At 45.1% G+C, this 22,798-nt stretch overlaps 1 protein-coding gene across 1 annotated transcript in view; it reads right to left on the bottom strand.

Moving 5' to 3' along the window:
• Positions 1-561: 561 nt before the first annotated feature.
• Positions 562-22,798, bottom strand: part of LOC139536953 (ankycorbin-like) — an 85,602-nt gene continuing 63,365 nt past the window's right edge. The window contains exons 8-18 of the mRNA XM_071337720.1: positions 10,403-10,509; positions 9,982-10,169; positions 9,559-9,587; positions 8,988-9,074; positions 8,485-8,574; positions 8,093-8,246; positions 7,649-7,746; positions 5,915-7,447; positions 5,100-5,261; positions 3,948-4,013; positions 562-3,848 (exon numbers count right to left, since the gene is read on the bottom strand). Coding sequence (XP_071193821.1) covers positions 3,762-3,848; positions 3,948-4,013; positions 5,100-5,261; positions 5,915-7,447; positions 7,649-7,746; positions 8,093-8,246; positions 8,485-8,574; positions 8,988-9,074; positions 9,559-9,587; positions 9,982-10,169; positions 10,403-10,509 — 2,601 coding nt within the window. The 3' untranslated portion in view covers positions 562-3,761. The remainder of the gene's footprint in view (positions 3,849-3,947; positions 4,014-5,099; positions 5,262-5,914; positions 7,448-7,648; positions 7,747-8,092; positions 8,247-8,484; positions 8,575-8,987; positions 9,075-9,558; positions 9,588-9,981; positions 10,170-10,402; positions 10,510-22,798) is intronic.

The raw sequence follows: 22,798 nt of genomic DNA, 5'->3' as shown, positions 1-22,798 counted from the left end.
GAACAATGCCTATAAATTCAAATTGCGCTATAGCTCAGATCTTCCGCGGTACGGATTGAATCTAGGCCTGAGAGGAACAGACGTGAATAATGACCTGAGATGGGGCATTGTGACGGTCCAGACTTTTATACAAAAGGAGGATGTCATCAGGGCTGTAAATGCAGTCTACTGTCAGGCTAGTAGAGATAAATCCTTATCTAATAGCCATTATCAAACACAACTATCCATGCCTGGGGTAACCTAAGCAGCTACCCATATCAACATCCATCTAATGCTCTACAACTTCTATAAATAACAAGCTAGTTTTGCAATTATTTCCACCTGCTTTACATCACCAAAAGTGGTGTGTGTGTGTGTGTGTGTGTGCGTGTTGAAATCAGAGCCTAGCCATTCTTTATTGTTTGGCAGAAGCCCCTCTGTCATCATCATTGATTACCTCTATCATCCTAATTGATTAATGATCAATTGATCAAGGGCCCTTGCGCTCTCTGGCGGGTTGAAATAAAAAGTAATCATCACCACAGCCATTCAATGCCATATTTATGGATAAGGGAACAGGCGAGGCATTCACAATTTATTGAAGTGGGTGAAAAGCAATTGGCAAACAAACACAAAAATCAGTTTGAATTACAAAAACAAGTTGGAAAACAGGAAACACAAAGGACATGTATCCTTCCTTATCCCTTTCTAAATTTAAAACATTCAGGCAACGCTTATTAACCTCTCTGTCATTGAGAGAGGAGTCTTCTTTTTTACCTTATTAACAAGAGTTATTTGAGAAACTCTTAGGCTGCGTTTACATAGGCATCCCAATTCTGATATTGTTTTCACTAATTGGTCTACGGACCAATCAGATCAGCTCTGAAAATAATTTGATGTGAAAAGATCTGATGTCATTGGTCCAAAGACCAATTAGTGGAAAAAATATCAGAATTGGGCTGCCTGTCTAAACACAGCCTTAGTGACCTGCGATAAAAGGACAACTTCACTCCTGTCTTTACCGTATACTTAGTCTGAAAGATCAAGTACTGATAGATATTGTAAAGGTAATCTTTTCTAAATGTATTCCAATGAGTAGTATGAAGATGTAGTGCATAATCCTAAATCATTTAGGCTGCGTTTACACAGGCAGCTCAATACTGATATTTTGCCACAAATTGGTCTTTCTTTTTTTCTCCATTGGAGAAAAGAGCAGAATTGGGCTGCATGAGTGAACACAAGCTGTAAAAAAAAATCCTGTCGTTTTTACAGTAACTTACTGGCAGCTGTACGTTACCTGTAAGTTACTGTAAAACTAAAAAAAAGTACAGTATGTACTGTTAAACCCAAGTTTATTTGGAATTTATGGTAACATATTGTATTTATTTTTTTACAGTAACTTACAGGTAACTGGCTGCCAGGTTTAAAAAAATGTTTTTTTACAGTGCAGCATCAGAGGAGCCTTAAGAGCAGAAATGTATGATAAGAACATCAAGTACAGCACTTTGGTGGGTTTGTGTTATGTACAGTATGTCATCCATATCTGGAGCTATCCTGCATATCACAGCTCTGATGTAATTGTACATCAATCACAGTGATCATTCTATGGGAGTACACTATGTGTAAGATATGTCACATTCCATGTAATTGTGACAATCCTGTGTGTTCAACCCACTAACATACTCAGCTATTTTTCATTGGATGCATCTGCTGCATTGTTCCTTGTAACATTGCAGTTGTACAACCGTAAAGTTGCTTGTACTGAAAAGAGTTCAGATTTCCTAGGCTGTTGAAAAGACATGATTTGTAGAGGATAACAGTGGAAGTGAAGGGCTGAAATAGTGCAGTTGTTACACTTACCAGGCTACAATGAGATCATACAGCACTTGATTTAAACTTAATACAGTACAACAAACAGCACCACAGACACATTGGAGCCATACTTATCTAGGACACACGGAACTAAAATCTTGAGTGATTGTGTCAGATGCTTGTTTAAATTTTGGGGGGAGATGTGTTAGAAAAGGTACTAACGAGGCTAGCGAAGTCTTCGCCCCTCTATACGTAAAATCTCAGCCAGTTTCGGGCAAGTCTAGGGGTCAAATATCCCCTCCCCTTCTGAAATTTGAAAGATGTGGGCACCTGCGAAATTGTGATTTGTCCAAATGATCAGTGACAAAAAATCTGCATACCGGTACAAAGTTTCTCGTTAGTCGTCAGATCCCACAGTCTGTGGACAGATGCTACTACCATTTACTGTATGTTACGAGCATCTGTCACCGAGGATTAGAGTTTTCTTACTTATGCGTAATGAATTTCACATTTCACAATGCAATACAATACATACTGTACTGCTCAGGTATAGTAAGTAGGTGGATGAAATGGATTGAATGAGGCTGAGCAACTTGCTCAACAGCCCAAGAGCCTCACATGCTGCCATACCAACACTGAAATGGATGGATGTTTCATCCCCAAAAAATCAAGAAACTATATGACTACCTGATACAGCTTACACTATAATGATATTACAAAAGGACGGAAGAAGAACACTGCAATATAACTTTTAAACCCTTCAAGAATCAAGACATCTGTCAGGCTTCAACACAGAAAGAGCTAGCACAAAACAAAGGTGTAACAGGTAATCTGCAGAAGCCATATATTCTTGCAGACTATAGAGTTTGAACGGGAGGACAGCATGAGGAAAGTGCATTAGTCACATGGGTATGTTCTGTCCTCAGAGAGACTACCCAGAGCTCTGATACCACATCCCCCTTCAAGTACTGGATTATTGCTCAATAAGTATAATTGTTGAAGCAACGAAAGGTGGGTTTCATTATTTTAAAATTCAATTCGGTTCATAAAGTCATATTGAGTTAAAAAGACTCCAAGGGAATATAGTGTAAATGAGGACAAAACCCACAATTGGGTAAAATTGGCATTCACAGATTGCAGACACTAAAAAGGGCCTAGGTTATCACACACAATATTGAATTCATACAAAAACCACCAAATAGGGTTGTTAAAAAATACAACTGCCAAACTTTGTTTTCATTTATAAATGTATCTTGAAAAATCTTGCATATATTTGAAAATATGACTTTTATAATTTGAAGTGTCGCTAAAGCGTTTAGCAGTGTTCTTCTTTTGTTGATTTTGGAAGTTGCATGCAGAGATCTAAAAAGTCATTTTGATTAAATCATGAAAACCATTAGCCTGGCTGACGCGACTCACATGGTACACAGCCGAAAGAGAGCTGTGACACAATGGTCTGGAGAGGAGTCTGTTGTGAATGCAGTATTTGCGCAGAAATGGGTTGAGCTTTGATTGGTTCTCTCAAAAATGGCTTCTTTCCTGGGGGGTTGAGACCTCACGTTGTTTGGATTTGAAAATCCAACAGTTGTATTGGAAGGGACGGCGCTCAGGGGCTGTGAGTGGTCGTGCCGACAACATCAAAATAGCCTTTTCAGACTGTGAAGTCAGAAGGACTTCGAGTTAGGTGTTAGCCAGACTAGAAAACTAAAAAACATTACAAAACGAACACTGCTAGTTCAAAGGTAGGATGGCTGTCGAATCTATTGACAACAAGTCTTTATAGGTCCCCTCTGACATCATTTGTAGACAGATGAAGAATGTATTTTATTTAAATGTTTTATCATTATCTTTGCTTTTGATGGGCACACGTGCACTGTAGTGTGATAGATCAGATAGGTTAGGAGACCAAGGATATAGTTTCCTTGAGTCTCCTCTCCCGCATGGTCAGTAAACAGATAGGCTGTTCCATTTCAGACGCTTAATTTGGCTTCTGTTGGCATCTTGCACATCATCAGAATCTGCTTCAAGGCTTTCTGAACATCCTCATCCATCTGACCCTGTAAAGAATAAAGTAATGGTGACATAACATTAAAACTACACCTGCAACGTTTAATATGAGATCATATACAGAGTACACAGTATGCATAAAAACATACCTGGACGGCGTATAGGAGATGCATCCTGTAGACGGACACTATCTCATGGTGCTGCCTCTTTGACTCCTATAGTAAAGAGATGCAGAAACAGTTTAGGGTGTTATTTTTACACATAGCAGACGCTCTTATCCAGAGTGCCTTACAGGAGCAATTAGGGTTAGGTAACTTGCTCAAGGGCACATTGGCAGATTTTTCACCTAGTCGACTCAGGGATTCGAACGAGCAACCTTTCGATTACTAGCCCAACTCTCCTAACCACTAGGCTACCTGCGGCCCAATTAGCTAGTGAAATATCCTTCATCAGCTATATAACCATGCTGAAATTGCTCAGAATTATGAAAGATAACCATAAAAAACTAAGACTGCATATTCAGGCAAACCCCCAGCAGTGACATAGAAAAAACGCATAACCTTCAGTAGACTTTCTAGATCAGCATCTACATTGTCTTTAGTCATAGCTATCGAAGTACTTCCAAAGAAACAGGGTGGTCAATAACTAAGAAGCCGTGTGTACTGCAGCCTGTGAGAAGCAGCCACAGATAGGGAGATGCAGCCCGCTGGGCACAGACATCAGTTCAACGTCTATTTTAAATGTACATTTAGTTGAGTTGTCAACTAATGTAAATTCAATGTGAAATCAACAAATCATTTCACCATGTAATTGGATTTAGGTTAAAAGATGAAATTCCCTTATGTTGATGACTTTTTGCAAATCCAATCAGTTTTCCATGTTGATTCAATGTCATGACATATAATGTTTTTGTTGAAATGACGTGGAAACAACGTTGATTCAACCAGTTTTTTCCCAGTGGGAGTATGATCCAGTGTGGCTGCCCAGTCCACACATGCCTGTGACTCATTATGTCTTGGACCAGAGGAGGCTGCCCTGTATCAGGACATTAGATGTCTTGGCTCTAAAAAACTAAAGGTATTGGCTAATCATGACAGTACAGAGATTCACAGTAACTCACCCAACTGTTAGCTTCTAACTGTCTGACAGATGTTCCAGCAAAGTATTTAGTCTTAGGAATTCGTGTGAAATGGTATATCCTGTCTATTGTCTCTGATACTATGTGAGTGAGGTTGAATGCAGTACACTGATTGTTGGTTGAATAAGCCATATTATATTTAGTTTGAACGAGTATGACTTACCCCTAGCTGGTACTGCAGCTGCTTGACTTGCTGCTGTAGGTTGTCCAGCTGCTGCTGCTGCAGGGTCTGCTGTCTCTTGGCTGAGCCTGCACTGTAAGACAGCTGGGATAGGCTGTTTAAGGCATCCTTTAATTTCCCCACTTCTCTCGACAGGTCATCAATCTGAGACACAAACATGGGGATCAATAAAAGTGCTTAGACAAAACTGCTTTTCTATCATAACCAAAGACGAAACAAAATGTCATAAGAAAGCAAAATAGAGGGATACCTCTCTAAACTCTTTAAAGGTCCAATGCAGAGGTTTTTATCTCAATATGAAATCATTTCTCGGTAGCAATTAAGTACCTTACTGTTAAAGTATCTGATTGCTTTCAATTAAAATGCTCAAAAAGAAATACAAATTAATTTATTAGCAAAGAGCAATTTCTCAAGCAAGAATGGTCTGAGTGGGGAGGGGAAAACTGTAAACTGTCTATTATTGGCATAGGGGTTTGGAACTCTCTTATTGGTCTATTAACTAATTTAACACCTGGTGATGGCACCAGGCAGGCCAAAACTCCATCCCACCAACACAGACTGATGGTGGTCTTTTCAAACAGCTCTTACACTAAAAAGGCATTATCATCATTTTCACAATTTCACAGTATTATTCCAATCATAGTGTGGAAATATATATACAACACAGGAAATTCACGTGTTTGACTGCACTGGGCCTTTAAGTGTTTCCTTTGCCAAACCAGGGAATTTGCGAGCTATTCATTACCATTGAACGTTGTATAAAGCACTCTACCAACAGAAAGCAGTACATAACAAACCTTCTTATTCTTCTCTCTCTCTGAGCTGACATGTTCCTCCACCAGTTTCTTCAGCTGAACGATTGCATCCTGGGCTTCTCTGAGCTTGGTGCTCAGAGTGTGGTTCTCCTTCTCCCTGCTGATGGCCAGCTCCTGCAGGGCCTCCCTCTCACTCCTCCCCTCTCTCAGTTCCTGCCACGCTGCAGCCGCCTCCAGAGCCATCTCATCCTGCTTCCTCAGGGCCCCCTGGAGGAGCTGTGTCAGGTTGCCCTCCTCCTTCTCCAGGCCCTCTCTCATCTGCTCGTGCTCCAGCCGTGATATAGAGTCGTCCGGTGTGTGGTCCTTCTCCATGGTCAGTCTGTTCTGTAGGGTGTCCACCTGCAGGGTCCTCTGGGACAGCTGTTGTCTTAGAGCATCTGCCTGGGCCTCCAAGTCCTTGATGGCGCTGCCCAGAGAGGACACCATCTGGGTGTGGTCAGATAACGCCACTGACTCCTGAGCCTCAGCCTCTTGCTTCAGGAGGGCAATCTCCTCCAGAGAGGCTGAGTACTTGCTCTGTGTGTCGGCTAGCGATGCCTGCAGCTCCTCTACTCTGCTTCTCAGCATGGCCTGCTCCTTGTCTGGGGAGGCTACAGGGCTGCCAGGCTTAGACTTGACAGCCCGGATCTCCTCCAGCTGGTTCCTGGTGGAGCTCAGTTCACTCTTGGCCTCACTGTAGGACTTGGATAGTTCCAGCAGGCGGCGCTGCAGCCCATCGATCACGCTCCCCAGCTCGCCTTTCATCTCCTCAAAGTCTTTAGCTGCTGCCTCCACGGGGACCGTCCCCCTCAGAGCCTCCTGCAGCATCCTGATTTCCTCCTGCGCCTCCTTGTACCGGTCCACCAGCAGGCTCTTCTCCCGATCACCGCTGTCGTCTGCTGCCTTCAGCCTGGCCTCCTGCTCCCTGATCCGGCCTACATCACTCTCCCTCTGCTGCTCTGACTGGGCCAGTTGGGACCTCAGCTCTTTCACTTCCTGCTCCAGAGAGCTTCTCAGTCTCTGGAGCTCTTGCTCTGTCGTTTCACTTCCTCCACCACCTCCTCTTTCAATATGTGCCATGAGGGCCAGCACCTCCTCTCTGGCCTGCTGGTGTTTCTCCTGTGTCTCCGTCAGCTTGTCCTGGAGCTCTGCTAGACTCTCCAGCAGCATCTCCCCCTCCCTCCCTGTCACCTCCCCCTGCTCAGGTTTGAGCCTGGCATGGAGCGTGCGGTTCTCCTTCCGCGTCTCCTGCAGTTTGGAGTGGACTCTCCCTAGGGTCTCCCTCAGCAGTCGGATCTCCTCCTCGCCTCCCCCCTTCCCCCGCTCCCCACTCTCTTCCTCTTCTTGTCTCAGGGAGGAGCTACTGAGCTCCAGGGCAGACCCCTCAGACATGTCCTCCTCCTCCGTCCCCTGGGGCTGGAGCAGGGGCTCGCTGGGGGACTTGTGGGTGATGTGGTAGGAGGCATTAGAGTTCATACTGTTGGGGCGGGACGAGTCCTCTTGGCCAACCTCACCTCCCTGGGGAGACGGACGCTTCTACAGAGAGATGTAGATAGAAGGAAAGATGAGATGGGGAAAGATAAGTAAACAAGATTTAGTTGATTATTTAGGATCTTATTAAGTGGATCTTTCTTAGGTAGAAGGCCTAATTACAGTAAACACCACACTGGGATATCACCATATTTCACCATATTGGGATATCTACGTCCCTGGGATGACAAGTTATATTGAGTATACCTTGAGTATTTGGGCTAACTGCTGGTTCTCCAGAGACAGAGCTGTAATCTTGGCATGTAGGGCCACTACCAGAGCTGAGTCTGCCTTCCCACAGTCCTCTGCCTGTATCAACACAATTATACAGTTAACATACAATGGTTTGGACCACCAGGGAATATTATGTTAGGGGTTTGGGACATCTCATGACACTTCCATTAGTAATATCTGAGGTACATGTAGTAATATTAGTCAACAGTTCAGACTGTGTTAAGTAAAGTAGTGCAGCGGGTGGTTAACTTGTACTGTAACTGACTAGATTACAGTGTGGGTTTTTGAGCTGCTGTGCTGTGTAAATGGATTCCAGAGAGAGAGAAATGGGACCGAGAAAGCTAGTGGACTGGGATCAAAGCAGCGCAGGCAAATTATAAATATATAAATATTAAAGGCCTGCGCTGTAGATGTAACTCGCCTTGGGCTCCGGCCCCGGCTCCGTCTCAGTCTGGCTTATAGTCACAGTCTGGTCCACAATCTGCTTCAGTTTCTCAATGGTCTCCAGCAGCATGCACTTCTCCTCGTGTAGCTTCTCCACCTCCTGAGACACGCCGCGCAACTCCTCTTCCTGACAGAAAGAGATAGGAGAGGGAAAGAGGAGGGGAAGAGAGAGAGAGAGAGAGAGAGAGAGAGAGAGAGAGAGAGAGAGAGAGAGAGAGAGAGAGAGAGAGAGAGAGAGAGAGAGAGAGAGAGCAAAACCAACATAAACAAAAGTTGGTGACACAGAAAATAAAACATGATGGAAAACAACCAAATGAGAGGCCTAATGACTGATAAGAAATGTTCTTGATTGTAAGTGCATGTACCTTATAATTAAATATTTTAAATCCACAACTTTTACTGCAGACTGGAGTTTCATTTGGGGTCATGTACGCTGGAGAGTTGGGACTAGACATCTAGAAAGTTTGGAAACATGAATTACATTTCTTATTGATTACTCCTGCGTTCTGCACCATAGACACAGTAATTACTATCTACACATACAAACACACTCACACAGACAGAAAAACAACACTAATGCAGCACTGAATTCAAGAGTCCTTGAATAAAAGCAGCAGACAGTAGGGTGAGGCTCCGGAAAAAAAAACACGGGAATTCAAACAGAACCTGACAAGGTAAACACATATTATAACGTTTAAGAACTTCATTAAGAGTAAAATGGTATCTGACACAAGCAGGGCTGAGGACCATTCAAAACGGACCAAAAAAGGAAGACAACAGACAGAAGGGAGACAGACAGACCAAAAACAGACAGGCAGACCAACATGATGACAGACAGACTGACAGACAGACAGAGACATGCCTTTACCTGCACAGGGCTAATGGGAGGTGGAGGTGCTTTTCGTTTTTTGGGAGTTGTGCTTCGATCGCCACCTAACCTAGCCACTTGATCATGCTGAGGTGTGAGTGAAGGAGTGGGAATAAAGAGAAGAACAAAAACAACAGAACGATCCAGCAGTTTTTAGTTAGGTTAGTTAGTCAAAGAGAAGAAGAATCAAACATTTGGAGAATTTGTGATCAAAGAGAAGGTATTTATCGAGGAGTAACAAGGCCCTGAAGATGTATCTGTTTAGCTATTGTTGTTATATTCGTGCTCATACATGCTGCTTGAGGTGCATTTCAAAACGAGTCATTACGTAAAAGAAACATAAGGTTTAAACAAAGCTATCCTCTCATTCAAGATAAGGTTGTCAATGACAACACTACAGTGGAAAGAGGTTGGTTTGACTGTCTAATGTGTACTATTCCTTCTGATTAGACTAATAGGTGTCATTTATCACATTGATATCAAGTTAAATGTGTGTAGGTTTAATGATTAATGGTTGCAGTTATAAAGCTTGGAAGAAGATAGAAAGACTGCACAAGCTGACCTAACTTACCTGAGGAGTTTTGGGGGACTTTGGGGTGTCTGTGTATAGGGAGGAGAGAGGGGAAGAACAACATTCAAGACACAGCCTGAAGATGGCAGTGTTGGATAAATTCTGCATGACAGGCCAACTGAAAAGTTGCATTTCAAAGCTTGACCACAAGGAGGTCAATGACGTATCTGGGTTGATTATGGAGGAAAGAAAAGCCTAAAGTTCTTCTAGTCAAAGCATCTCTCTTTTTATAACTTTACAGAGTGAACAATAGAACAATGCTTCATGTTACAACCATTTACATGCATCCGAAAGCTTGAATTTCATAACTTTCAGTCACCTCAAATGGATTTGAAGGGAAAATAAGCCTGAAGGAGTCTGCTAGTGTCTGGTTAATTGCCTCATAGTAGGCTCGATCAGTACTAAAGACAGTTCCTATCTCACCGCTGTCTGAGTGTGCACTGTGCAACTCGGCAGTGAGGACGGCCCTGATCTCACTGCTGCCAGACAGCTTGGCGTAGTGCAGAACGTCATGACCCAAAGAGTCCACAGCCTGAAGAGCAGCTCCTCTCTGGACCAGAACCTCCACTACAGACATACTGCTGCTCTCACTGGCCAGCATCACTGCTGTCCTGTATCAAACAGTCAGAAATAGTATAATCATCATCATCACCACCACCACCATCACAATACTCATCATTATCATATTCTTCTTCATCATCATCATCCTCATCCTCATCACCATCAACCACAACATCACCATCAGGTTATTATAATGTAATGTGCTTGAAGACAACCCTGTAATGATTAAATGAAGATATGAAGTAGAATGCACGTGTGATCTGACAGATGACTCCTTCCCTACCTGCCGTTCTTATCACACGCGTTGACGTCAGCTCCCCAGTCCAGGAGGCTGCTACAAACATCAGCATGGGCGTGTCTGGCGGACAGCAGCAGGGGGCTGAGGCCATCCTGCAGGACACACACACACACATCATAGTTCACTAACAGTATATTGCATACAGTGTGTTCAGATGCCTTGATCATAGTAACACGGAACAGAAGTTTGCATACTGTACTGACATACTGAAGTTCACATAATGTACTGTAAAAGGCTCCATGACCTTGTTTCTCGGGAAGTGAAAGGAAGAAGTGGTTGGAATGTAAGCTTTACAGTACATTCAGCTGGTGTACACTAGAAGATAGTACATTGTTTGGTCTGCTGCAATGAAAGCATACCATACTAGAAACAAGCTGTTTCAGTCATGTAGTCCATGACCACAATGCAATTCCAAAGACAACACTATGAGCGGTAACAGGCTGAGCTACATCCTTCAGCATCCTGCTAAAGTAGAAGCATGACTTTATAGCTCCAACCTCCACTGAAACACATGAAAGTAAAGCAGCCAAGTCCTTTTATTGTATCCTTTTGGCACACTGAGTTAGCCATTCTCCCCCACAGCTCAGAGAGAGGGAAAAAGAGAGAAAGAGAGAAATAAAAACTTTACTCTACCACCCCCTCTCTCTCTACCAGGCAGCCACACACATCCACATCCACCCCTCCACAAACATCCACCCCTTCTCCTCTGATGCGCAGACAGTCCTCACTATCAAATAATGCACACAACACAGCCAGACAGTCCTCACTATCAAACAATGCACACAACACAGCCAGACAGTCCTCACTATCAAATAATGCACACAACACAGCCAGACAGTCCTCACTATCAAACAATGCACACAACACAGCCAGACAGTCCTCACTATCAAACAATGCACACAACACAGCCAGACAGTCCTCACTATCAAACAATGCACACAACACAGCCAGACAGTCCTCACTATCAAATAATGCACACAACACAGCCAGACAGTCCTCACTATCAAACAATGCACACAACACAGCCAGACAGTCCTCACTATCAAATAATGCACACAACACAGCCAGACAGTCCTCACTATCAAACAATGCACACAACACAGCCAGACAGTCCTCACTATCAAACAATGCACACAACACAGCCAGACAGTCCTCACTATCAAACAATGCACACAACACAGCCAGACAGTCCTCACTATCAAACAATGCACACAACACAGCCAGACAGTCCTCACTATCAAATAATGCACACAACACAGCCAGACAGTCCTCACTATCAAACAATGCACACAACACAGCCAGACAGTCCTCACTATCAAACAATGCACACAACACAGCCAGACAGTCCTCACTATCAAATAATGCACACAACACAGCCAGATAGTCCTCACTATCAAACAATGCACACAACACAGCCAGACAGTCCTCACTATCAAATAATGCACACAACACAGCCAGACAGTCCTCACTATCAAATAATGCACACAACACAGCCAGACAGTGTCAGGTTTTGGCCAGGACTGTTCTGGTTTTGGTCACTAGATGTCCCCATTGCACCTTTTTTGTACCTTTTGTTTTTTCCTTGCTCTAATTATTGTTTGCACCTGTGTGTCGTTCCCTTGTTAGTATTTAAACCCTGTGTGTTCCTCAGTTCTTTGCTCAGTGTTTGTATGTTAGCACCCAGCCCCAGCCTTGTTGTGAACATATTTTTCTCTTATTGGATTTTCCAGAGGTTCTCTGGTTTAGTGCTTGTGTATTTTTGAGTAGTCTTTTGAGGTTTGTTTTTCCCTGCTGTTTTTACCACTTTGTGGAGTTTCTTTGTATTTTGGAGGATTTCCATTTTGTGCCTCTTGGCTTTATTTTTGGACGTGGTGGATTTATATTCTTTGCCTGAAGATCTTGTCCTTTTATTAAACCACCATCTCTAATACTGCTGAGTCTGCCTCATCTTCTGGGTTCTGCCGACTATTAGTGACTGTTTCTCTCACCGGGTCCTGACGGAAGCACTGAGCCCTTAAAATGAATCCAGAGGCAGCCAGTACCCAGGACTTTTTTCCCATGCTGTCCCACCACGAGGGGACTGTCCAACGTCACGAAGCTGCTCTGGTTCAGCAAGAGGCCTTACTGGCTGGACATTCTCAACTTCTGTCGGAGATGATGACTTCCATAAAGCAGATTTCTGATCAACTTTCCCCTGCAACCGCTTCTGCTCCAGTTCATCAGATTCAAGTGCCCGTGGCAGTTAACCCCCTGGCTGAACCTCGTCTGCCGCCTCCCCAACGGTTCTCAGGTGATCCGAGTGTTTGTAAAGGGTTTTTCACCCAATGTTCTCTCTCCTTCGAGCTGCAACCCTCATCGTTTCCCACCGACCGGTCCAAGATAGCATATATCATCACCCTGCTGTCGGAAAAAGCCCTAGCCTGGGCTACTGCTGTGTGGGATGCCCAAAGTCCCTGCTGTGCCAGCTACTCTACCTTTGCTGAAGAATTCAAGCGAGTGTTTCAAGATCCCACCAGGGGTCCTGACTCAGCCAAACAGCTCCTGACTCTCAGCCAAGGTCGGCGCAGCGTGACGGACTATGCCATCCAGTTCCGCACGGTGGCAGCAGCGAGTGGCTGGAACGACGAGGCGCTCACAGTGTGTTTTTTGAAGGGTCTTTCCGACACCATCCAAGATGAACTGGCCACTCGGGAACCACCGGACAACCTCGAGTCCCTGATCAAGTTGGCTTCACGCATAGACCAGCGTCTGAGAGAGAGAGAGCTCAACCGTAGATCTCTCACCCTAGCTCCTATCGGTCCCAGCTCCGAGTCTCCACCTTTATCCTCGCTGACTCCACCGGAACCCATGCAGGTTGGACGCATCTCCCAGGCAGAGAGAGACCGCCGGATAAGGGAGCGATGCTGTCTATATTGCGGCAAACCGGGCCATTTCCTCTCCACGTGTCCCGGGCTCCAGGGAAAACGCACTCTCCCGTGCAGGCCTGGGAGGACTGTAACGGGAAACATAACCTCCTCCCATCCATCCAACTCCCGCCTGCTTATTCCAGTTACCCTTTCCTGGGACAACCACGAGCTTCCCCTTCAAGCCTTGGTAGACTCTGGAGCCGCAGGTAACTTCATGGATGGTGTCTGGGCGAAGGAGAATGGCGTTCCCTCTGAACCTCTTAGTGACCCCATAAGGGTTACTACGTTGGATGGAAGCCCTTTGGGATCTGGACTTGTCACTCGTGTCACTACCCCCTTGCGACTTTCAGTTTCCCAACACCAGGAAGTGATGAACCTCGTGTTCCGAGTTCCCTCTCGTCCTTGGATACCCCTGGCTTCACAGCCATAACCCTCACATCGACTGGTCTGTGGGCACTATCAAGCAGTGGGGTCCTACGTGCCAAGCCACTTGTATCTTCCCTAGTTCCCCGAGTTCCCCTCCCGAGTCTCTAGAATCCATCGACCTGTCCCGAGTTCCCGAGTGTTACCATGACCTCAAACCGGTATTTAGCAAACAGAGGGCCACCAAACTACCACCCCATAGACCTTACGATTGCCCCATCGACCTGTTTCCGGGCACCTGCCCCCCCAGGGGTCGGATCTTTTCCCTATCTCCTCCCGAACGAGCTGCTATGGATACCTACATCAAGGACGCTCTGGCAGCAGGCCTCATGCGTCCATCCACCTCGCCGGCGGGAGCAGGGTTTTTCTTTGTGGCCAAAAAAGACGGTGGATTACGTCCTTGCATCGACTACCGGGAACTTAATGCCATAACCGTCCGTAACCGCTACCCGCTACCCCTTATGGCCACAGCCTTTGAGCTGCTCCAGGAAGCAGTGGTCTTCACTAAGCTTGACCTACGGAACGCATACCATCTTGTGCGGATCAAACCCGGTGACGAGTGGAAGACCGCTTTCAACACGCCTACTGGTCACTACGAATACTTGGTGATGCCCTTCGGTCTGACCAACGCCCCGGCTGTGTTCCAAGCGCTCATAAACGATGTGCTTAGGGATATGCTTAACATTTTCGTGTTTGTTTACTTGGATGACATCCTCATCTTTTCAAGCTCCCTTCAAGAACACACTAAGCATGTCAGACAAGTGCTCAAACGCCTCCTAGACAGCCATTTGTACGTTAAGCCGGAAAAGTGTGAATTCCATTCCTCTCGAGTACAATTCCTGGGATTTGTAGTGGAACCCGGTCGAGTCCAGATGGACCCCAAGAAGGTAGGGGCGGTAGCGGATTGGCCCACCCCCAAGTCCGTTAAGGAAGTTCAGCGTTTCCTGGGCTTCACTAACTTTTACCGCAAGTTCATCAAGAACTTCAGCTCGGTGGCAGCCCCTCTCTCAGCTGTAACCAAGGGTGGCAACACAAGGTTTCTGTGGGGAAGAGAAGCTGAGACGGCCTTCCAAGGACTCAAGCAGCGCATCCTCTCTGCTCCCATCCTGACACTACCGACGGCGGATGAACCTTTTGTGGTGGAGGTAGACGCATCAGAGGTTGGTGTTGGAGCTGTCCTGTCTCAGAGGGGGGAAGACAAGAGGCTTCATCCTTGCGCCTTCTTCTCTCACCGGCTTACCCCGGCCGAGAGGAATTACGATGTGGGGGATCGCGAACTCCTAGCGGTTAAGATGGCATTGAAGGAATGGAGACACTGGCTCGAGGGGGCTTCTCAACCATTTCAAGTGCTTACGTACCACAAAAATCTGGAGTATATCCAGCAGGCGAAGCGGTTGAACTCCAGACAAGCTCGATGGTCTCTTTTCTTCAGCCGATTCCAGTTTATCCTCACCTATAGACCCGGGTCGAAGAATCTCAAACCGGACGCCTTGTTACGAGTCTACTCTCCTGCCATTCGAGAAGATACTGACATGACTGTTCTTCCTGCCGCTAAGATCGTGGCTCCAATCTCGTGGCAAGTTGAGGATACCGTGAGACAAGCTCAAGCCATCGAACCGGGTCCTAAGGGAGGTCCTGCCAATCGGTTGTTTGTTCCCAAGGCAGCAAGATCCCAAGTCCTTCTGTGGGGGCACTCCTCTCGCCTCACCTGTCACCCGGGCGTAGGTCGCACCTTGGAGTTCATTCAGCGTAAGTTCTGGTGGCCCACCATAAGAGAAGACGTTGCCACTTTCGTCAAGGCCTGTCCCGTGTGCTGCCAGGGCAAATCTTCTCACCTCCGCCCTCAAGGACTCCTTCACCCTTTATCTATTCCCCACCGACCCTGGTCCCATATCTCGTTGGACTTTATTACTGGTCTTCCTCCGTCCCATGGTAATACTACTATCCTAGTCATCATCGACAGGTTTTCTAAGGCGGCCAGGTTTGTTCCCTTGACCAAATTACCTTCTGCCAAGGAAACAGCTGAGTTGGTGATTAACCATGTGTTCCGAGTCTTTGGCATTCCGCAAGATATGGTTTCCGACAGAGGTCCCCAGTTCGCCTCAAGGTTTTGGAAGGCCTTCTGCCAACTCATAGGGGCCACGGCCAGTTTATCTTCAGGGTACCATCCGGAGTCCAACGGCCAAACCGAGAGGATGAATCAGGAGTTGGAAACCACCCTCAGATGTATGGTTTCCAACAACCCGTCCACATGGTCATCCTTCATTGTTTGGGCCGAGTACGCGCACAACACCTTGTGCTCCTCCTCCACTGGTATATCCCCGCAATAAAGGCTATGCTCCTTTATTGTTCCCGGACCAGGAGGCAGAAGTCAGAGTGCCTTCAGCCTCGAGGTTCATCAGACGCTGTCGGCTTACGTGGAAGAAGGCCCGTCTTAATCTTCTGCATTCCTCACAGCAGTACCAGCGACAAGCCAACAGACGTCGCCGTCCCGGTCCTACCCTGTACCCCGGCCAGAGAGTATGGCTCTCAACAAAGAACTTACCGCTACGGGTGGAGTCTCGTAAGCTGTCCCAGAGATTCATCGGTCCCTTTAAGATTGCCAGGAGAGTCAATCCCGTTACTTTTCGCCTGCACTTACCCAGATCCCTTAAGATCAATCCAACATTTCACATTTCTTTATTAAAACCTGTTGTTTTTTCTCCCCTTATCCCGGCAGGCAGACCTCCCCCTCCGCCCCGTGTCATCGGAGGCCAGTCGGCTTATACCGTCCACCGGATACTGGATTCCCGCCGGGTGCAGCGGTCCTGGCAGTATCTGGTGGACTGGGAAGGCTGTTTCTCTCACCGGGTCCTGACAGACAGTCCTCACTATCAAATAATGCACACAACACAGCCAGATAGTCCTCACTATCAAACAATGCACACAACACAGCCAGACAGTCCTCACTATCAAATAATGCACACAACACAGCCAGACAGTCCTCACTATCAAACAATGCACACAACACAGCCAGACAGTCCTCACTATCAAACAATGCACACAACACAGCCAGACAGTCCTCACTATCAAACAATGCACACAACACAGCCAGACAGTCCTCACTATCAAATAATGCACACAACACAGCCAGACAGTCCTCACTATCAAATAATGCACACAACACAGCCAGACAGTCCTCACTATCAAATAATGCACACAACACAGCCAGACAGTCCTCACTATCAAATAATGCACACAACACAGCCAGACAGTCCTCACTATCAAATAATGCACACAACACAGCCAGACAGTCCTCACTATCAAATAATGCACACAACACAGCCAGACAGCCACCCATGTGTTTCTTTTTTTTATATTCCTTTCTGTCTATCCTTTCATTTCTACCTTTCTTTCCCAGGGTTTGGCTTGCCTTATTAACAAGGTTCAGGAAACTGACACCTCATCAAAAGCAGAGTCAGGCAATATCTACAGGCCCAGTCTTTGCTTCACGGAACATTACACACTGCACTGGGCATTGACTCGTTACTTAACAGGATCATATGGATCTACTGTCTCACTGGTAGATGGAAAATGTTTCAAAATCACATAATATCCCTGAAAGCTCTCTGAAAACACTTACAAGGACAACCATAAAACGTGAAATACTAATGGCTGACGCTAGACTTCATACTCAACTTCAAATTAACTTCGTAACTTCAAACTTCTACCATAGATTAAAACCAGGAGCCAGTTGAAAGATAATTCCACCAACGTACTTTCCCCAGAGACACATCACACATCACAACCCGTAGGTTGAGTGATTTCTCTGGTGATACAGTGAGCTCCAAAAGTAGAGACACATTTTGTTTTGTTTTGGCTCTGTACTCCAGCAGTTTTTTATATATATATTTATTTTTTATTTATTTATTCCAGCACTTTGGATTTGAAATGATAAAATAACTATGAAGTTAAAGTGCAGATGAAGTTAAAGTGCTTTCATTTGAGGGTATTTGCATCCATATCGGGTGAACCGTTTAGAAATTACAGCACTTTTGTACATAGCCCCCCCATTTTAGGGGACCAAAAGTATTGGGACAAATTCTCTTATATGTCTATTGAAGTAGTCAAAAGTTTAGTATTTGGTCCAATATTCCTAGCACACAATGATAACATCAAGCTTGTGACTCTACAAACTTGTTGGATGCATTTACTGTTTGTTTTGGTTGTTTTTCAGACTATTTTGTGCCCAATAGAAATTAATGGTAAATAATGTATTGTGTCATTTTGGATTCACTTTTATTGTAAATAAGAATAGAATATGTTTCTAAACACTTCTACATGAATGTGGATGCTGCCATGATTACGGAAAGTCCTGAATGAACTATGAATAATGATGAGTGAGAAAGATGCAGACGCGCAAATACATCGATAACAACTTGTCAAGACGCTGACTACCAGCCCTGTCCACGTGGTGAGGCTTCTGACAGCCAAGTGTGAGAACACTGACAGCACTTAAACACCAAGAATGACCTCCGATGACTCTTGGTGTATAAAATGGAACCTTCAGAGCTGCTTAAAGGGGGGCTGAACTTCCTGATTTAGCATCGGTTTCAATTCTCCTCATTAGGAAATGCGACTGAGAACGAGATTTGGGTTTTGGAGGCGTGCTTTGATGTGGGTATCTCGTGTGTTTGTTTGAAAGTGAGAAGCGTTTGAACTTTCACTCTGCCAAAACAGTACACAGTTACAGTCACTCACCCTTCTAGATAACTTGAAACAGTCTAACCAGGTCTTGTCTAGAAGTAGCCTAGACTAGCTGGCAAGCTAGCCAAATTCTTTCGCCAATTAGGTTCAGCCGGTCGGTGTGCAACCGTGGCAAAAGTTGGTTTGACTTTGGATAGCCTGTCTGTAGGGTCTGTTAGAGAATGTCAATAAATTATACAATATAAATTGGACAATTATTTCATATTGCACACCTTTTTGTTGTCTTATATGTATATGAATTCCTACAATTTATAGTTGTTTGTGGTTTTTATGTCATTGAAATGTGGAGCTATTGATAGTTTCAAATGTTGTCCCATGTACATTGTGTAATTTACTAATGGTCCCTAACTATCCCCATAGGGACATCGGCATTGTGCCACCCGATCAGGGTGGTGTGCAGCTGTGCTCCAAATTGATGATTAGTTGGGTGTTGCAATCTGTGGGAATTTGGGCAGGATTTAAAACCAACCCAAGGAAAACTGTTACGGTACCATTCATTCTAACATAATTTTTTTTAAACGAATTATCTCGCAAATCTCAGTTTTGGACGATACTGAATTTATGACCAAAATTATCTTATGTACACTTTGTAGTCAATTTGAACACTAGAATAAAAGTTTCTGACTCATATCGAGGCCACATACGTCGTCATCAAAAGGCCAGTTTCCACCTCATACCTTATTCTTATTCACTGAAATGACATTTGGTAAATAACATGGGAATCTTTTCAGACCACACTGTACAGTTTTAATAAGTGTTTGTATGTCTATAGGTGAGAGAGGACAAAATCAACCTTGGTAGGAAAGAGGAAACATTACTAGCCATTGTGTGCAGGTGTGACAAATATGACATTTGACACTCTTGGGGAATCTAAATGGGGATAGGAGATATGTCAGAGTCCACTGGAAATGTGTCAGACTTGCTTAATGGTACACTACTAACATATATCACAAAGGGCACAGCTATTATGCAGGTTTCTAAGGATTTATACGACAAAAAAACAAATCTCTGGCAGCCGCAGAGTGTGAATGTTTTCATACTCTCGCAGCCTGGGGGGATGAGAAATACGTGGTCTGATCCTCATGCCTAAATAAAGCCACAGGATGGCATCTGTGATTGAGGCCAGCGGAGCAGAGGCTGTCTGCCAGGGCCCAGGAAGCTTTTGTAACAATCTGACATTTAAGCCATGTGTAATCTCAGCACTCAGCACAGTGCACCACAGAGAGCTGTGGCTAAGGCTGTCTGGCCTGACACAGAGAGCTGTGGCTAAGGCTGTCTGGCCTGACACAGAGAGCTGTGGCTAAGGCTGTCTGGCCTGACACAGAGAGCTGTGGCTAAGGCTGTCTGGCCTGACACAGAGAGCTGTGGCTAAGGCTGTCTGGCCTGACACAGAGAGCTGTGGCTAAGGCTGTCTGGCCTGACACAGAGAGCTGTGGCTAAGGCTGTCTGGCCTGACACAGAGAGCTGTGGCTAAGGCTGTCTGGCCTGACACAGAAAGATGTGGCTAAGGCTGTCTGGCCTGACACAGAGAGCTGTGGCTAAGGCTGTCTGGCCTGACACAGAGAGCTGTGGCTATGGCTGTCTGGCCTGACACAGAGAGATGGAGAGGGTTAATCATGAAGGAGTGGGTACACCATGAAGGAGTGGGTACAGGGTCCTAGCAAAGCCACAATGGTACATCAATTACAGTGCCTTTGGAAAGTATTCAGACCCATTTACTTTTTCCACATTCTGTTACGTTACAGCCTTATTCTAAAATGGATTAAAAAATATATATAATCCTCAGCAATTTACACACAATAGCCCCCCATAATAACAAAGCAAAAACTGTTTCGAGGCACAGATCTGGGGAAGGGTACCAAAACATTTCTGCAGCATTGAAGGTGCTTTGGAAGAGTCTTTGGAACCACCAAGACTCTTCCTAGAGCTGGCCGCCCAGTCAAACTGAGCAGTTGGGAGAGAAAGGCTTTGGTCAGGGAGGTGAGCAAGAACCCGATGGTCACTCTGACAAAGCTCCAGAGTTCCAGAGTTCCTCTGTGGAGATGGGAAAACCTTCCAGAAGGACAACCATTTCTGCAGCACTCCACCTATCAGGACTTTATGGTAGAGTGGTCAGACGGAAGCAACTCCTCAATAAAAGGCATGTGACAGCCCACTTGGAGTTTTCCAAAAGGCACCTAAAGACCTGGCACCATCCCTACGGTGAAGAATGTTGGTGGCAGCATCATGCTGTGAGGATGTTTTTCAGCGGCAGGGACTGGGAGACTAGTCAGGATCGAGTGAAAGATGAACGGAGCAAAGTACAGAGATCCTTGATGAAAACCTGCTCCAGAGCACTCAGGACCTCAGACTGTGGAGAAGGTTCACTTTTCAACAGGACAACGACCCTTAGCACACAGCCAAGACAACACAGGAGTGGCTTCGGGACAAGTCTCTGAATGTCTGTGAGTGGCCCAGCCAGAGCCCGGACATGAACCCGATTGAACATCTCTGAAGAGACCTGAAAATAGATGTGCAGCAACACTCCCCATCCAACCTGACAGAGCTTGAGAGGACCTGCAGAGAAGAATGTGAGAAACTCCCCAAATACAGGTGTGCTAAGCTTGTAGCGTCATACTGAAGAAGACTCAAGGCTGTAATCGCTGCCAAAGGTGCTTCAACAAAGTACTGAGTAAAGGGTCTGAATACTTATGTAAATAAAATATTTCAGTTTTTCTATTTTAATAAATGATCAAACATGTCTAAAAACCTGTGTTTGTTATGGAGTATTGTGTGTAGATTGAGGGGGGGAAAAAACAATTGAATCAATTTTAGAATAAGGCTGTAACGTAACAAAATGTGGAAAAAGTCAAGGGGTCTGAATACTTTCCGAAGGCACTGTATGTATGTGTCCCACTGTCTATAGATCCCCTTTATTCTACTCTGTTTGTTCTTGCAAGTGAAAGGCAAGGCATGAGTGACTACACCATCCTGTATAATACTGAGATACTTCTGTCTCTGTGTGTTGTATCGGTACGTTGACATGAACATGGTTTACAGACAACCACACTATAAACATCCACTCCTCCATGACCGTGAATGTTTAAAAACTCTATGTGTGTAACAAGGACATTTTGTGGGGACATTTTGCTTGTCCCCACACGGAAAAAGGCTATTTTACGGTTTGGGTTATAATTAGGGTTAGAACTATGGTTAGGTTTAGGGGTTAATGTTCGGGTTAAAGGGATAATTAGTCAATTAAGCCCTTTATCTACTTACCCAGTGGATACCATTTGTATGTCTCTGCGTGCAGTTTGAAGGAAGTTTCTAACTAGCATTAGCACAATGACTGGAAGTCTATGGTAACTGCTAGCATGCTAGTAGATACCATAAACTGCCAGTCATTGCGCTAACACTAGTTTGCTTTGGCTCGCGAAACTACCTCTAACTTCCTTCATACTGGACGCAGAGACTTATAAATGGTATCCAATAGTTCATCAGACTATGGGGAAGTAGATACAGGGCTTAATTGTCAAAATCCCGAAGTAACCTGTTAAGGTTAGGGTTTAGGGAAAATAGGATTTTGAATGGGAATCAATTGTTCGGTCCCCACAAGGATAGTAAAACAAATGTATGTGTGTGTGTGTGCATGTCCACAGTACATAAGCTACAGCTCATCCCACTGAATGTGAAATGCAGCTAAATTACATTCTTTGACCTGACCTTGCTGACGACCGTCTCCATCACCTTCTAGTGTGGTCATACTCTGTAAAGTTACAAAACCTCTCAACAAGGATACCTACTACTCCCTATCTCCCGCCCCCGACTGTTTCTCTGTCTGAACAGCAGGCTCTGCCCACACAGCTAAAGTACCTCTGTTCAGATGGCATCAAAGCCCATTTATATCTGATGGATAGATCACACTGTGGAGCACTACACCATTACACTTGATTGTTTCTGAGAGACAATTTTGATTGCAGCAATAGCTCTCTGACAGAGACACAACACAGTCATCTTGTGTGTTTACCATCTAAAGGATTCAGTAATGATAACAAGCTCACAGTAATGAAGACGTGTCAGGCTTTGAGTGGGGCGAGAAAACAATGGACTTTTAAATGCTCTGACTGGTGTGTGACTCCCTTTCAGGACCCTCCACAGAATCCAGTTAGTTCCTTGGAGAATAACTGTCATGTTTTGTCTTTGATCATGTCTTGTCCCTGTGCTTCCCTCTGCTGGTCTTATTAGGTTCTTTCTCTTTCTCTCTCTCTATCGTTCCGTTCATGCTCCCAGCTGTTTCTCATTCTCCCTACGACCTCATTTACTCTTT

The sequence above is a fragment of the Salvelinus alpinus genome, chromosome 1, assembly GCF_045679555.1.
Source record: "Salvelinus alpinus chromosome 1, SLU_Salpinus.1, whole genome shotgun sequence".
NCBI classification, from domain to species: Eukaryota; Metazoa; Chordata; class Actinopteri; order Salmoniformes; family Salmonidae; genus Salvelinus; species Salvelinus alpinus.
The sequence above is the reverse complement of the archived record's forward strand: the minus strand, read 5'-3'. Positions and strand labels throughout refer to the sequence as shown.